Here is a 13347-nt window from a genome sequence, read left to right as displayed (position 1 = left end):
TATAATGAGAATTTGTGATGTTTTACAATAATTTATGTTCAAAATTTTAATGAAAAACATAAATTTGGCTCTAAAATTATGATTTTGATATATTTTCTACAATTTTGAAACCAATATTATAATCTTGTATGTTATACTTTGTTTTTTTATTATCAGAAATCAAACTATACATATAATTAACATTATTTATTTATTATTTTTTATTTATTTAATAAAATAACCCTAAAACTAGTTTCCGGTTAATTCTCATTTAATCCCCGATTTTTCGGCTAGACACAAGGCCTACCTCAGCCGCCCGACTAACTCCTAATGATTTTTAAAACAAGGCTCATACTTCTTATTTTCCATTATATCTTTCTATAATGTTCTTTCTTTCATATTGTTGGTTCGTCTTTTATTTTGTGAAGTAATGTTTTAATCTTATTTTTGATAATTAGTTACGTAACACAACTTTTTGTGTAAAGTACGCTAATTTTTGTTAGCAGTTGATATTGACCAAGAAAATGAAAGTCAAAGTAGACTGTTTAGATTTTGAGAGCAGTCTGTCTATCGTGCAACGATCTAGAGTGTAGACGGTGGACTAATTGGGCCTTCAGATGGGCCGATAGATTTATTATGTTCCTAAAGCAGTCTCGTAAGCATTAAGTACAAAGCTTATTCTGTATGACAAGAGAATAAGATTTGATAACTAAACACGATATTATATATATAAAGACATTTAAAAGTACACTTCACTAGCTCCGATGAGCAATGATTTTATACAAAAAAGTTATCAAGAGTTTGATGGATTTAAAGGTATCTAATCGTCAAGCCAATCCACAGTGAAATTTTTCTCAGGGATTTCAATGCAAAGTTCCGGAACCACTTTTCTAATATTTTCCCACATAGATGAAACGTTCTCGTCGCAAATGACATGGCGTAGAGACTCGAGGCCAGCTAAAGAACTTGGTAGATCAAATAAGCTGCAACCTCTCATGTCTATTTTCTCAAGTGTCCTTAGCTTTCCTATCTTTCCCGGAAGAGAAATCAAGCTGATACACTGTGAAATGTCAACGTACCTTAGACATGGCAGCTCACAAATGTTGTCCGGGAGGGATGTCAGCTCGGGGCAAGCATATAACCTTAGACGTTCAAGGGACTGTAGATTACTCAGATCCTTAGGTAATTGAGTAATGCGGGAACAGTTGGTTATGTTCAGAGACTTGAGAGAGGTCATCCCAGAGATGGTGGAGTTTAGTTCCACAAGATCATCACAATGATCAATAGTGAGATCAGACAAGCTTGGGAAGATGTGGGAGATGTCAAATGTTGTCTGACCAAAACTGTTGTTAACCTTACAAAGGATCAAATGAATCTTGTGTAGGTTTTTCAAAGGAATGGTGTTGCTGGAGAGTTCAGGGACGTGAACTCTCTTGAGCCAGAGACTCCTCAGGTTGGTCAAATTGGCAAAGATGGAGAAGCCATATTGTAGATGTGCCGGAGTCATGCCATTGTTTATAATCACGAGCACCCTGAGGTTAACCATCTTACTAATAAATGGTGGCAAGACATACTTGTCTGAAGAGAAGTTAAGTATCAAAACTTCAACCTTAGGGAGGTCCATGTCAAACCAATCCATTTCATCCATATCACCTAAAGACACAAACCAATCCATGTCAAATCCTTGAAGACAACTTCACTCTCCAACCAAAGTCATTAGAAGTAAGAGAATTCTTGCCTGTATGAAGGGAAACTATCTTGGCATCAAATGGCTCATCTTTATTCCTTTCCCATTCTCTTGGAAGCACTGGTTCTGTTTTTGGCATTAACAATCGCTCTCTCCTATTTACTTCCACGCGATTGCTCGAAAGATGAAGGGCTAGGTCTCGCAGAACATCGTGTTGCGTAACAAACACATCATAGTAGCCAATGTGCACATCGCCAAACCTACAAAATTATGATATATATTTCAAATGTGGACAGTGGCTACAAGACATGAAAATCATGAAAGAACAAGTACCTCGGATTGTTTACTATAGTAAGGAGATTCTTGTCAGCTAAACGAAGAACAAAGGAAAAAGCAGTTTCCTCGTCGATGTCATGCCTCTCGACCCACACGTTGGTGAGAAGATCAAGAGGGATCTTCTTATCTTCAGAGAAAACACCCATATCCAAGAAACAGTTTTTGATTCTCGGCTCGAGGTTTTCTAGACTTTCTTGGATATGAGTAAAGACTCTGCTCTCATGAGTTTCATCAATAGCTTCACCTCTTGATAACCTCTTAACTACGCCTTCCCAATATCTTTCAGGTTTGTATTTTAACGAAGCACCAAGAACTTTCAAAGACAAAGGTAGACCTTTACACTCATCAACAACCTACCAAACAGAGGAGCTAGTGATCTAAGTATCTAGAAGCAAGTGTATTATCAAATGCAGATAAAAGAAGCATTACCTTTTTCACTAAATCTTTGTTGAACGGAGAAGGCGGGGACTCTTGCTCGAAAGCACATAGACACAAAAGGGTCATGGCTTCATCTTCCTTCAACATTTCCACATTATAGGTGATTCTAGGATCTGCAAGCTTGGACTGTGAGACTACCAAAGTTGTGCTTCCACGGATTCTAGACAACAGCTTATCCAAGGACTCTCTTGTCCAAACATCATCAAGGATCACTAGCTTCCGTTGTTGAACTCCATCATTAACAAACTCTCGTATACGAGACTCCAGATTCTCAATATTCGGAGACCGTGACACAGTCAGAAACAAAACCTTGTTCTTAAATAGCCCTGCACAAAAATTCTTGACCAAATCAAGATTCATGATATTCATCAACAAACACAACAGTAAACTCAATAAAACTTCACACATACCTCTAACATCATCGTCTCTTGAAAGCTCTATCGCAAGAGTGGTCTTCCCAGAACCGCTCATTCCAGAGATCCCAAACAGATTAGTATCAGTAAACTTGAACAACATCTCTTTAACCTTTCTCTTCCCCAAATCCAATCCCACCACTTGAACCGCCTGATCACTTACCGTCTCAATCTCCATTGTAGCCTCCGGTAACAATAAAGAACCGTTCTTTTCACTCAACAGTCTCTCAATCCTGTCACCATTGACTCTTAGCTGACATACCTCAGCAAAAACAGAGAGAAGAATCTGGCTGTGGAGAAAACGAGATATCTTTTTCTCTAGATCCTTCATCTTGTTAGCGTGGTATACGTGTTTAGGATTCCATCTATGACATCTTAAAACCTTTTCGCACAGCTTTCTTGATTTCTCCAAGATCTCAAAGAAGACTCGTAACTGAGTCTGGCGATGGTTACTTAGCTCCACGCCACTGTATTGGATCTCCCTGATGGTTGGTTGAACATCTTTGATCATCGTGACAAGTCGTTCTGCTATTCCTTTGCAACTGTAGACTGTGTTAGCTACCATAACGAGAAGCTTTATGAGATGTGTCGTTATGTCGCCGGCGAAAAGATCTATGAACGATGTCATGGAGACTGATCTGTGACTGTGAGTGCGAGAGAAGGAGAAATAAAGAAAGAAAGTGAGTGGTACTTAGAGATTGTCACTAACTTTTAAAGTAGAAAAGGAAGAAGACGAAGAAGTTTCGTAGCAACTCACTTTTTCACATCACCCGTGCTCGTTCGGACAATAATATAGCTTACCTTCGAAGATGTTTATTTTTGTGTGTGTGTTTTAACTTTGGTTTAATTCATTGTATGTAACATATGTGACTAATTTAATGGGAAAAGTGGGAAAAGAAAAATAATTATCTATCTCTAATCTAATATAACAAGTGGGAAAAGAAAAATAATCCCACATGCAACCTTTGTTTTTCTAATGCTTTATTTGTATTGTAGCATTATCTTCTTTGTTTTATTTTTTTGCTTTCTGACGTTGATTTTGTAGTATGATCTAATCATCACCGTTTCCATTTATATTCTTTCTAGGCGTTTTGGATATTCTTTTACATTTTTCTACAAATGATTTAAAGTTATACTACAAAATACAAATATTGTAACAATAATTTTTTTTTTTTTTTTGTCATCGTTACAAATTATATATCTCTCTTTGAGAGGGACCAGACTCAAACCCGGATCTGGTGAAAAGGCAACAGAGGTGAGAACCACTAGCCCACTTGTCCTTCTCATTGTAACAATAATTATTATTTGGAAAACAAAAATATGATAATTAGTGATAATATGATTTGATCGTTTGTAGGATATGTTTTAGGGAAATTTTCACAAATAGCACAAAAACAATTTTTGTTTCCAAATTAAGCACACCATTGCTAAGTTCAGAATTAACACTATATTCAAAATCAAACTTTTAAAATTAAATTATAGACTTTAATCGCTAAACTCTATCTTTTAAACAAACTATATCCTAAATCTTACGGAAAAAAACTATATCATAAATGTAAATAGTAAAATAGCACCATGTTAATCATTCAAGAATATTTCACTAATTAAGTACTCTAAAGGCATGAGTTCGATTGGTTTACATTTGCTTTAATTATTCAATTATATATACCGCTTGGATATTTTCAGAATAAATTATATATATATAAACCTTTCGGTTTGTACACCCTTAATTTGCAAATTTTTGGCAGAGTACTTTACATCCCATATACTATATTAACCTTTTTTAAGTATTGTTCTGATTGGATGCTAGCGTAATTAAGTCCTTGAGACAGGACTAGTAATAAACAAATGCTACACTGAGACATGAAGAATCATAAACCTTCAACGTGTTAATTATTTTACTTAAAAACTCAAATCTGGTCAACTTCAAAACAATCCTTTAAAGTGTCATGTTTTGTTGCCTGAAAATGAAAAACAAAACAAAAAAAACAGTTGGTAATAAGAACATGTCTAGAGCATCATCGAAACTGAAGTTGCTTCTTCTGCTTCAACTGCTCCTCTTGACTCAACATGAAGTTGATTCATCAGCCTCTCTTGTTAGATATCTTCCTGGTTTCAATGGTCTTCTTCCGTTCCACCTTGAAACTGGGTTTGTTTGTTTTCTTTCCTCTTCTATTAGTAACAACAACAACAACAACAACAACAACCCTAGTAAGTTTAAATCTTTGAATGTATATTTAGGTATATTGGTGTTGGTGAAGAAGAGCAAGTTCAGCTTTTCTACTACTTCATCAAATCAGAGAACAATCCTGAAGAAGACCCTGTTATTCTTTGGTTAACTGGAGGACCAGCTTGCTCTGTTCTGTCTGCTCTTGCTTTCGAGATCGGTGAACTTTTTTTCAAGAAAAGATGATTTGATGACCTTTGTTTCTTGCTTTGATGTCTCTAAATCGATTCTTGTGTTTATGTACAGGGCCGTTGACTTTTAAAAATGAGGGTTACAATGGAGGTTTGCCTTCTCTTCTCTCAACTTCATATTCTTGGACAAAGGTGATGACTTCTTTAAGACATTGTAACCATCACAAAAACAGAGTTAATTAGGCTTGTGTTGTTTTGTTTTATCAGTTTTTTCAAGATTTGAAGATTTGTTTTTCAGGTAGCTAGCATAATATTCTTGGATCAGCCTGCTGGTGCTGGTTTCTCATACTCAACTAATCCACTTGCTCATAAGCCTAGTGACACAGGAGAAACAAAACATGCCTATGAGTTTCTTCAAAAGGTTTTGTTTTCTTGAAAGCATTTGGTGAGAATCTAAGTATATGTAGCTTATAGTGTTTTTGAAATGGTGTTGTTGCTGGTGCAGTGGTTAGTTGAGAATCCAGAGTTTGCCTCAAATCCTTTCTATGTCGGCGGAGATTCTTATGCCGGAATAGTTGTTCCAGCTATTGTTCAACAGATCTCAATAGGTTTGTTATTTTGTCTTATAATCAATTGTCCAAAAACCATTTTTCTTCGGATTTGGTTTTACTTATATAGCCACTTTATTTCATTCTTACACTCTTTACCTTTAAGCAGGAAATGAACATGGCGACAACCCTCATATAAATCTTAAGGTTCATCAATATATATGCACTCATACGTTGTTAATTCATGACTTAATACATCTTGTTTAAAAACCATCATTTCTATCAACAGGGTTATCTCGTTGGCAACCCTGTAACAGATCATGAAAGTGATTTTAACTCCAAGATTCCATATGCTCATGGAATGGGATTTATCTCTGATGAACTATATGAGGTATATATATATAGAGAGATTTTTAATGTTACTGAAGTATCTTTTGTTATTGAAGTGATCAAAATTTTAAACTCTTATTTTTAGTCACTTAAGAGTACCTGCAAAGGAAATTATGCGAAAGTGGATCCTACTAATACACAATGCTTGAAGTTGATGGAGGACTACAACAAGGTAAACACAAGTCTACTCTTAACATTGTGAATAGCTAAGTACATATTATAAGGGGGAATAACAAAAGAGTACTAATTGTGAGATGTTTTGGTTGATGATGATGATGAAAGTGTGTTTCAAGGATAAATGAAGGATTCGTTCCAATAGCCTTATGTGATTTGATATCACCAAATCCTTATTCAGCAGAACATAATGGAAGAAGAAGTTATCTTAAGACACTTGTTCAGTCTGATCTTTCTCTCCCCACTCCAGATTGCTATGTAAGCAAACCAAGTCCATTGATCTTGCTTTAACCATAAAAAAATGGAAACCATCTAGTTATTAAACGATAGAGATCATAACATGCAGATGTACCGGTACTTACTAGCTACGTATTGGGCTAATAATGAAGATGTACGCAGAGCACTACATGTAGTAAAAGTAAGCCATAATATATTACATAACATGTACCATCTTCTCTTACGTGCTAATGAAGCAAACTAAGAATCAAAACTCTATAGGAAACTGTAGGGAAATGGGTAAGATGCGATTGGGATTTACCTTATGAGGAAGACATAAAGAGTAGTGTACCGTACCATCGAAACATTAGCATCAAAGGGGAGTATAGGTCACTGGTCTATAGCGGTGATCATGACCTGATGGTGCCATTTCTTGGAACTGAAGCTTGGATCAAATCTCTAAACTACTCTATAACTGATGATTGGAGACCTTGGCTTGTTCATAATCAAGTTATGGGATATACAAGGACGTACGCTAACAATATGACATTTGCCACTATCAAGGCAAGTCTCTCTTATATATCTCTTTTGGAGTTCTCTCTCTATTGTTGTTACATTTTGAAAAATATGTTTTGTCTCTATTGTATTTTGTAGGGAGGAGGACACACTGCAGAGTATAAACCTGAGGAAAGCTTTATAATGTTCCAAAAGTGGATAAGTGGCCAACCTCTATAAGTACTTCAGTTGGAACATAGGCTTTGGAAGAACCTACATTGATATTTCCTACTGCATTTTTTAAAAACTACATGATTTGATTTGTATTGAGTTTTTTATGATTTTTAAAAATAATTTGGATGAATAAAAGTAAAATTTGAATATCTTTTACAATTTGGATATTTTTATAATTTCAGTAAAATTATTTACTATAGACTACTTTCATATCACTAGGTTTGAATGTGTTTTTCAAAATTAGTACTTGTTCAATAACCTTGTATTTTTATAATAGTCATTTAAAACTATTAAACTCAATAATCCCTGAAAACAATTGAAATTCATAATAAAGTTAAATTTGTAAAGCATAAATTAAAAAAACAAATCCAGCAATTGCTAAAAGTAATAGGAAAAAGCACTAATGACTATTGAGAGATCTCAACCCCTGTGTTGTGGAAGTGATTGTTTAGGCTCAGTACCACGTAGTGTACCAAGCCAAGCCGGTGGCTGCATCCCGGTTTGATCATAAACCGTATCAAGAACCGGTGGCAACATCTTGTATAGTCCAGCAATATCACTCATACCATTACCATTACCACCGGCTCCACCGCTCATTCCCTTATCACCATGGTTCCAGACACTGATTTTAGGCTGCAAGTCTCTGATTGCAACAGCGTTAGTCTTGGCGATATCTTGGTAAACTCCATTGTTGATCATCAAGAAGTCTCTCATGGCTGAGTAATCATTGTCAACTGCGTCCAAGAGGGTTCTTAAATAAGTCCCTTGAGCTTTGGCCGTGGCGACAAGTCCCTCTGCATCTCTCTGTTTTGAATAAAAGGCTGCATCAGCTGCAGCTTTAGTAGCCTCTGCTTGCTTCTCCTTCTCGTAAAGAACCGCTTCAGCTTGCTTTTGCTTGTTGTATAGCTCCCAGTTTGCTTCTTGTACCTTGGTTTCATACTCAACACTGGCTTTACTGAGGAACTCGGCTTTAAGCTTCTCTGTCCGAGTCAATGCATTCATTGTCTCGACTTTAGTCTGAAGCTCAGCTTCTCTTAAAGCAACTGCTTTGGTTGCTTCAACCTCAGCAACACGAGAGTTCTTGGAGAAAGTAGCTTTCTGAATCGCCAGTTCTGCATCAGCTTTAGCCACAAGAGCTGCTTTCTCATTCTCAAAAACTTTAACCTCAGTCTTGACCTTGATCTCTTCCTTTGTCCCTTGTCCTAGTCTCTGAGTGGATATGATCTTTGAATCAGCGTCAATCTTTGCTGCGTTCTGGATTGTGAGCCCGTTCCTTTCTTTGGCACCTATCTCTCCCTTCATCTGTGCCTCTGCTACGTCAATCTTGGCTTGGTTTGCTGCTTCCATCTGTGTCTTCTGGCCCAAGTAAGAGAAGTACTCATGTCCAGGCACATCAACAAGCTGCTTCACATTCGCATTGTATATCACAAGACCGAACTGGTTTAGCTCTAGTTGAACCTTGTCAAACACTTCCTTCTTGAACTCCTTTGTTCCTACAATGCCACAATTTGATTATAACATAAGCCAAAAGTCTAATAACAAAATCAAACGAACAAAACAAAACTTCTATGTAGATGATGATAAAGTCCTATGTTTGTTTACCTTTGAAGACCTCTTCCATAGTCATAGCAGCAGCAAGAACACGAGTCTCTCCTTCAATAACACCCTGAACAAGCTCGTTGACGTGGTTAGAGTGCTTATCATGCTGAGACATAAGCATGGCGTAAAGCAAGAGAGCGTGAGGATCATCAACTCTCGGGCCAATCGTGAAAACAGCCGGGATAACAAAAGGGAGTTTCTCGGAACTCATAGCCTTGACATCGAACGTGTAGTTCACCGGAGAAACGTCGAAGACGGTGCAAGACTGCCATGGAAACACCCAAGATTTCTTAGCAAGCTTGATATCTTGGATCCCACCACCGGTGATCGCCAGATACTGCGACGCTTTAGCGACTCTATACATGCTTCGTTTTCTTTGAGGATTTAGGGTTTTGTTCTTCTGCCTTGAGATTTACGGAAGCTTAAGATCTTCTTAATACGAGATACGAGACTGTTTTGTGTGTTCTTACTTATACAAGTCCTCCACGCATATATATAGGAAAACAAAAGGATAAAGCTAATTAATATTCTCTTAATTTCCTGGTTAGTGGTAATTATCTTCTCAAATTTTCACATTCCTAGAATGATTAGGTTAAGTTAAACTACATATGAATATATCAATATACTCTTATATAGTTGATAATTTCAATATTAAATTATTACAAGAATTATTAGGCGCTATCCATATCTTACAAGAATTATCTACCGTTAAAAATAAAATAAAAACTCTATTGTTTTCTTCTTTTTTTTTTTTTTGTCTTCAAACTCTATTGTTTTCATAAAATTTAAAAATCGTATTAAGAAACGCGGGGACTAAGTCAGGATTGGCCCATTAAAAAATTTCATTAGAGTGATGAAAATAGCCCATTGGGCCACTAGTGATTTAATAGGCCCATCTATGGGCACCTGAGTCTCCGACAAGTTTAACCCTGCGAATGTCACCGACTTCGTAAACTTTTTTCGATTTTTGTTTCATGTGAGAGAGAGAGAGAGGAGAAGAGAAGGATCAAATCATGAAGCTCTCTTTCTCTCTCCCTTCCAAGTCTAAGCCCAAAGTCACAGCGACCGCCGACGGTAACAACGCCGGCGATGACGGAGCTAGTAAAGAGTTCGTCACAGAATTCGATCCGTCGAAAACCCTAGCTGATTCCACCCCCAAATTCGTTATCCCTCCGATTGAGAACACATGGAGACCTCACAAGAAGATGAAGAATCTCGATCTACCTCTTCAATCAGGTAATACAGGTTCAGGTCTCGAATTCGAGCCTGAGGTTCCTTTACCAGGTTCTGAGAGACCTGATAACAACATCACATACGGTTTGAATCTGCGTCAGAAAGTGACGGAGGATGAATCTGTTGGTGGTGATGCGAGTGGAGATGGGAAGTTATCTATTGGGGAACAGCTTATGGTACAAAAATTGAGGAAAGATCTGCAGACTCTCGCTGATGATCCGACTTTGGAGGATTTTGAGAGTGTTCCTGTGGAGGGTTATGGAGCTGCGTTGATGGCTGGATATGGGTGGAAGCCAGGTAAGGGAATAGGTAAGAATGCTAAAGAGGATGTTGAGATTAAGGAATATAAAAAATGGACTGCTAAGGAAGGGTTAGGTTTTGATCCTGATAGATCTAAGGTTGTGGATGTGAAGGCTAAAGTTAAGGAAAGTGTGAAACTTGATAAGAAGCCGAGAGATATGAATGGTGGGGATTTGTTTTTTGTTGGGAAAGAAGTGAGAATTGTTGGTGGAAGAGATATAGGATTGAAGGGTAAGATTGTGGAGAAGCTGGGTAGTGATTTTTTTGTTATGAAGATCTCTGGAAGTGAAGATGAAGTGAAAGTGGGTGTGGATGAGGTTGCTGATTTGGGTTCCAAGGAAGAAGAGAAGTGTTTGAAGAAGTTGAAAGATTTACAGTTGAATGATAAGGAGAAAGATAAGAAAGTTAGTAAACGAAGTAGAGGAACAGAGAGAGGGAGTCGAACTGAAGTTAGAGTGAGTGAGAAGGTGGATAGAAGTGAAACAAGAGAGAAGAAAGCGAAGCCATCATGGCTTAGGAGTCATATAAAGGTGCGAATAGTTAGCAAGGATATGAAAGGTGGGAGGTTGTATCTTAAGAAAGGAAAAATTGTTGATGTTGTTGGACCAACGATATGTGATATCACGATGGATGAGACGCAGGAGTTGGTTCAAGGGGTGGATCAGGAGTTGCTTGAGACTGCATTGCCTAGACGAGGAGGTCCGGTTTTGGTTTTACTGGGGAAGCATAAGGGTGTCTATGGTAATCTGGTTGAGAAAGATTTGGATAAGGAAACTGGTGTGGTTCGTGATTTAGACAACCACAAGATGCTTGATGTTAGACTTGACCAAGTTGCTGAGTACATGGGCGATATGGATGATATTGAATACTGAAATCTCTGTTGAACTGAAGCTGCTGAAGTTCAGGGATCGCCAACTACCTCATTTTCTACTGCAGTTACTTTGCAAGTTTGGATAGATTCATAGTTTGGTGTATGTAATTTGCAAGCTCTTAAACTGAATCATGATGGATTTATCTTCTCTTCTATCTGCTTCTTGGATAAGTTGGTTATCTCTAATATATGATTATGAATCAAATGCCAATAATTTTACATTTTCTTTTTAGTTTCCTTGCAAGTATGAGTTGAGCAGGCTTTTGAGGATAGGCCAATAGTTTTGCATTTGTACATATTGCAAGCTTTTAGACAATATGAGCTTGAATTTTGTTTCGTTATGCCTTCCAAATTCAAGTTGGGGAAAGTTTGGGAATTAGTTGGCTACTGAGCATGTGTACTTGTATCAGTTGTATGCGTAGTTGGTCGAGTGCGAACTAGTGAAAATGTCAAATCAGAAACTCGTTTGAAGGTTAGGCAAATGTAATTACAGATCAGGAGCAGTTTACAGGTTTATTTGGATTTGGATTTGGTTAACAGACAATATACAGTGGAGGATTGGCTTCTCTGTACCATTTGTAAGAGCATGGTATTGCACTAGTTCATATGTTCTATTCTATCTGTATAACCTTGTGGTCCAAATGAAAAGAATGTATAATAAATCTTTGAGCTTAGTTTTAGATGGAAGATAATAAACAAATATGGTGACTCATTTCTCTATTTAAGTAATAAGATGACACATTTATCTGTTTAAGTAAGGGAATAATGTAACGTGAGTCTCGTATATCTCAATTTCCTAGGACGGATGTGAAGAAGGAAAAAAAAAAAACAAAATAGTACATGGAATGATGAATCCATATCTTGGAACAAAAGTGTATTACTTGAATGACAAGGAATCTAAATAGTGTGCGAGAGAGAGGTGCATGTACTACTTACTACTGGTAAGGAGAAACCAAGGTTGGTGAAAACCAAGCGGAACTCAAATTTAAAGGAGGAATGACAGTCCCGGGAGCAAATTTAGTGATCTCCCACCTCTCACCAAGCTCGTCCTGCACAAAACTCCACACGTCCGAAGCTAAACCTTGTCCTAAGTCAGACACACAGAGACGGCCCATGAGACTCCACATGTAAACGGAACCCGAGGGGGGGGACACAAACACATGATTGTCGTCCTTGGGTAGTGACAATGACACAGTACGGAACTCTTCAGTGTGAAGATCCATGACAAGTATCTCGGGATGGCCATGGTCACATGTCAACAACCAGAAGACTGAGCCGTTTACAGAGACGGGGTTTCTTTCAGGGCTAATCAGAGTGAAAGAAGGAGGCATCGGACCAGCTGTTTTGTATCTCCACCTCCAGTCGCTAGCGCTAAGATCAAAAACAACGCACTCAACTCTGTTATCATCACCGAAGCTATTCAAAACCACCACTTTGTATGCTCCTGTCACAACGTCTCTCCCGAATCCTGCTGAAAGCTTGGTAATACCTTGAAGACGAGAAAGTTTCCGGCTCACACCTGTCGAAGGGTTGGCTATATAAACGTCGACCAAATCGTAGACACAGACCAAACCATTACACGATCCAGAAACTCGAGGAGCTCTTGATTCTCCTTTGTCTCTTCTCAGTCTACTGTATTTTGATATAAGCGTGACGTGGAAGGTCAACACATCTAAGGTGATTTTACACTCTTCGACTCCATGAATTTTCTGACGGCGGCGGAGGTGTTTCTCTACTAGATAGCCTGATTCGATCAAAGCTTTCCAATGCTTCGATACCGTTTTCAATCTTACAAGATCGTTTGCCCGAACGCGGTGAAGAATCTCTTCTGCTATATCATCCGGTATCTCAACAGAAAGCGCGGTTTCACTACGACTAGGGTTTTTCTTGCCACTTATTACTTGTTCCTTAAGAAAACTCAAAACTCTGCTAACAATAGCTAAGCTTCGGCGTATAACATGTCTCATGATATGTTGGAGCTTCGACTGCCACTTCTTTCTCTTCTTCAAGTCCACCTCCATCACCAGTGGGTTCATTGGAAAAGCAGGAAGACACGAAAAAAAGAGAGGTGGGATT

At 37.8% G+C, this 13347-nt stretch overlaps 5 protein-coding genes across 5 annotated transcripts; 2 read left to right on the top strand and 3 right to left on the bottom strand.

Annotated features, from left to right (window-relative positions):
• Window positions 1–711: 711 nt before the first annotated feature.
• On the bottom strand, window positions 712–3571 carry LOC17897536 (disease resistance protein ADR1). The gene is made up of 5 exons (XM_006306743.2): window positions 2851–3571; window positions 2432–2766; window positions 2000–2355; window positions 1718–1926; window positions 712–1632 (listed from the first exon to the last, which is right to left on the bottom strand). The coding sequence occupies exons 1-5, from the start codon at window positions 3479–3481 to the stop codon at window positions 800–802; spliced, it is 2364 nt and encodes a 787-aa protein (XP_006306805.1). The 5' UTR covers window positions 3482–3571; the 3' UTR covers window positions 712–799.
• A 1271-nt stretch (window positions 3572–4842) lies between these two features.
• Window positions 4843–7394, top strand: LOC17898553 (serine carboxypeptidase-like 18). The gene is made up of 12 exons (XM_023789588.1): window positions 4843–5002; window positions 5095–5240; window positions 5327–5403; window positions 5510–5632; window positions 5717–5819; window positions 5929–5966; window positions 6049–6150; window positions 6235–6321; window positions 6432–6581; window positions 6670–6741; window positions 6822–7103; window positions 7194–7394. The coding sequence occupies exons 1-12, from the start codon at window positions 4860–4862 to the stop codon at window positions 7272–7274; spliced, it is 1404 nt and encodes a 467-aa protein (XP_023645356.1). The 5' UTR covers window positions 4843–4859; the 3' UTR covers window positions 7275–7394.
• Window positions 7395–7688: 294 nt separating this feature from the next.
• LOC17900308 (flotillin-like protein 3) lies at window positions 7689–9231 on the bottom strand. The gene is made up of 2 exons (XM_006306011.1): window positions 8871–9231; window positions 7689–8761 (listed from the first exon to the last, which is right to left on the bottom strand). Exons 1-2 carry the CDS (start codon window positions 9229–9231, stop codon window positions 7689–7691), a joined length of 1434 nt encoding a protein of 477 aa, XP_006306073.1.
• A 608-nt stretch (window positions 9232–9839) lies between these two features.
• On the top strand, window positions 9840–11503 carry LOC17900745 (protein MOS2). The gene has a single exon (XM_006307381.2). The coding sequence runs from the start codon at window positions 9881–9883 to the stop codon at window positions 11270–11272; it is 1392 nt and encodes a 463-aa protein (XP_006307443.1). The 5' UTR covers window positions 9840–9880; the 3' UTR covers window positions 11273–11503.
• Window positions 11504–12206: 703 nt separating this feature from the next.
• On the bottom strand, window positions 12207–13292 carry LOC17900375 (putative F-box protein At1g33530). The gene has a single exon (XM_006304709.2). It carries the CDS (start codon window positions 13290–13292, stop codon window positions 12207–12209), a length of 1086 nt encoding a protein of 361 aa, XP_006304771.2.
• Window positions 13293–13347: the final 55 nt, after the last annotated feature.

This window comes from Capsella rubella, unplaced genomic scaffold (assembly GCF_000375325.1).
Source record: "Capsella rubella cultivar Monte Gargano unplaced genomic scaffold, Caprub1_0 scaffold_1, whole genome shotgun sequence".
NCBI lineage: Eukaryota > Viridiplantae > Streptophyta > Magnoliopsida > Brassicales > Brassicaceae > Capsella > Capsella rubella.
Note: the sequence above shows the minus strand (reverse complement) of the source record. Positions and strands in the feature narration are given on the sequence as shown.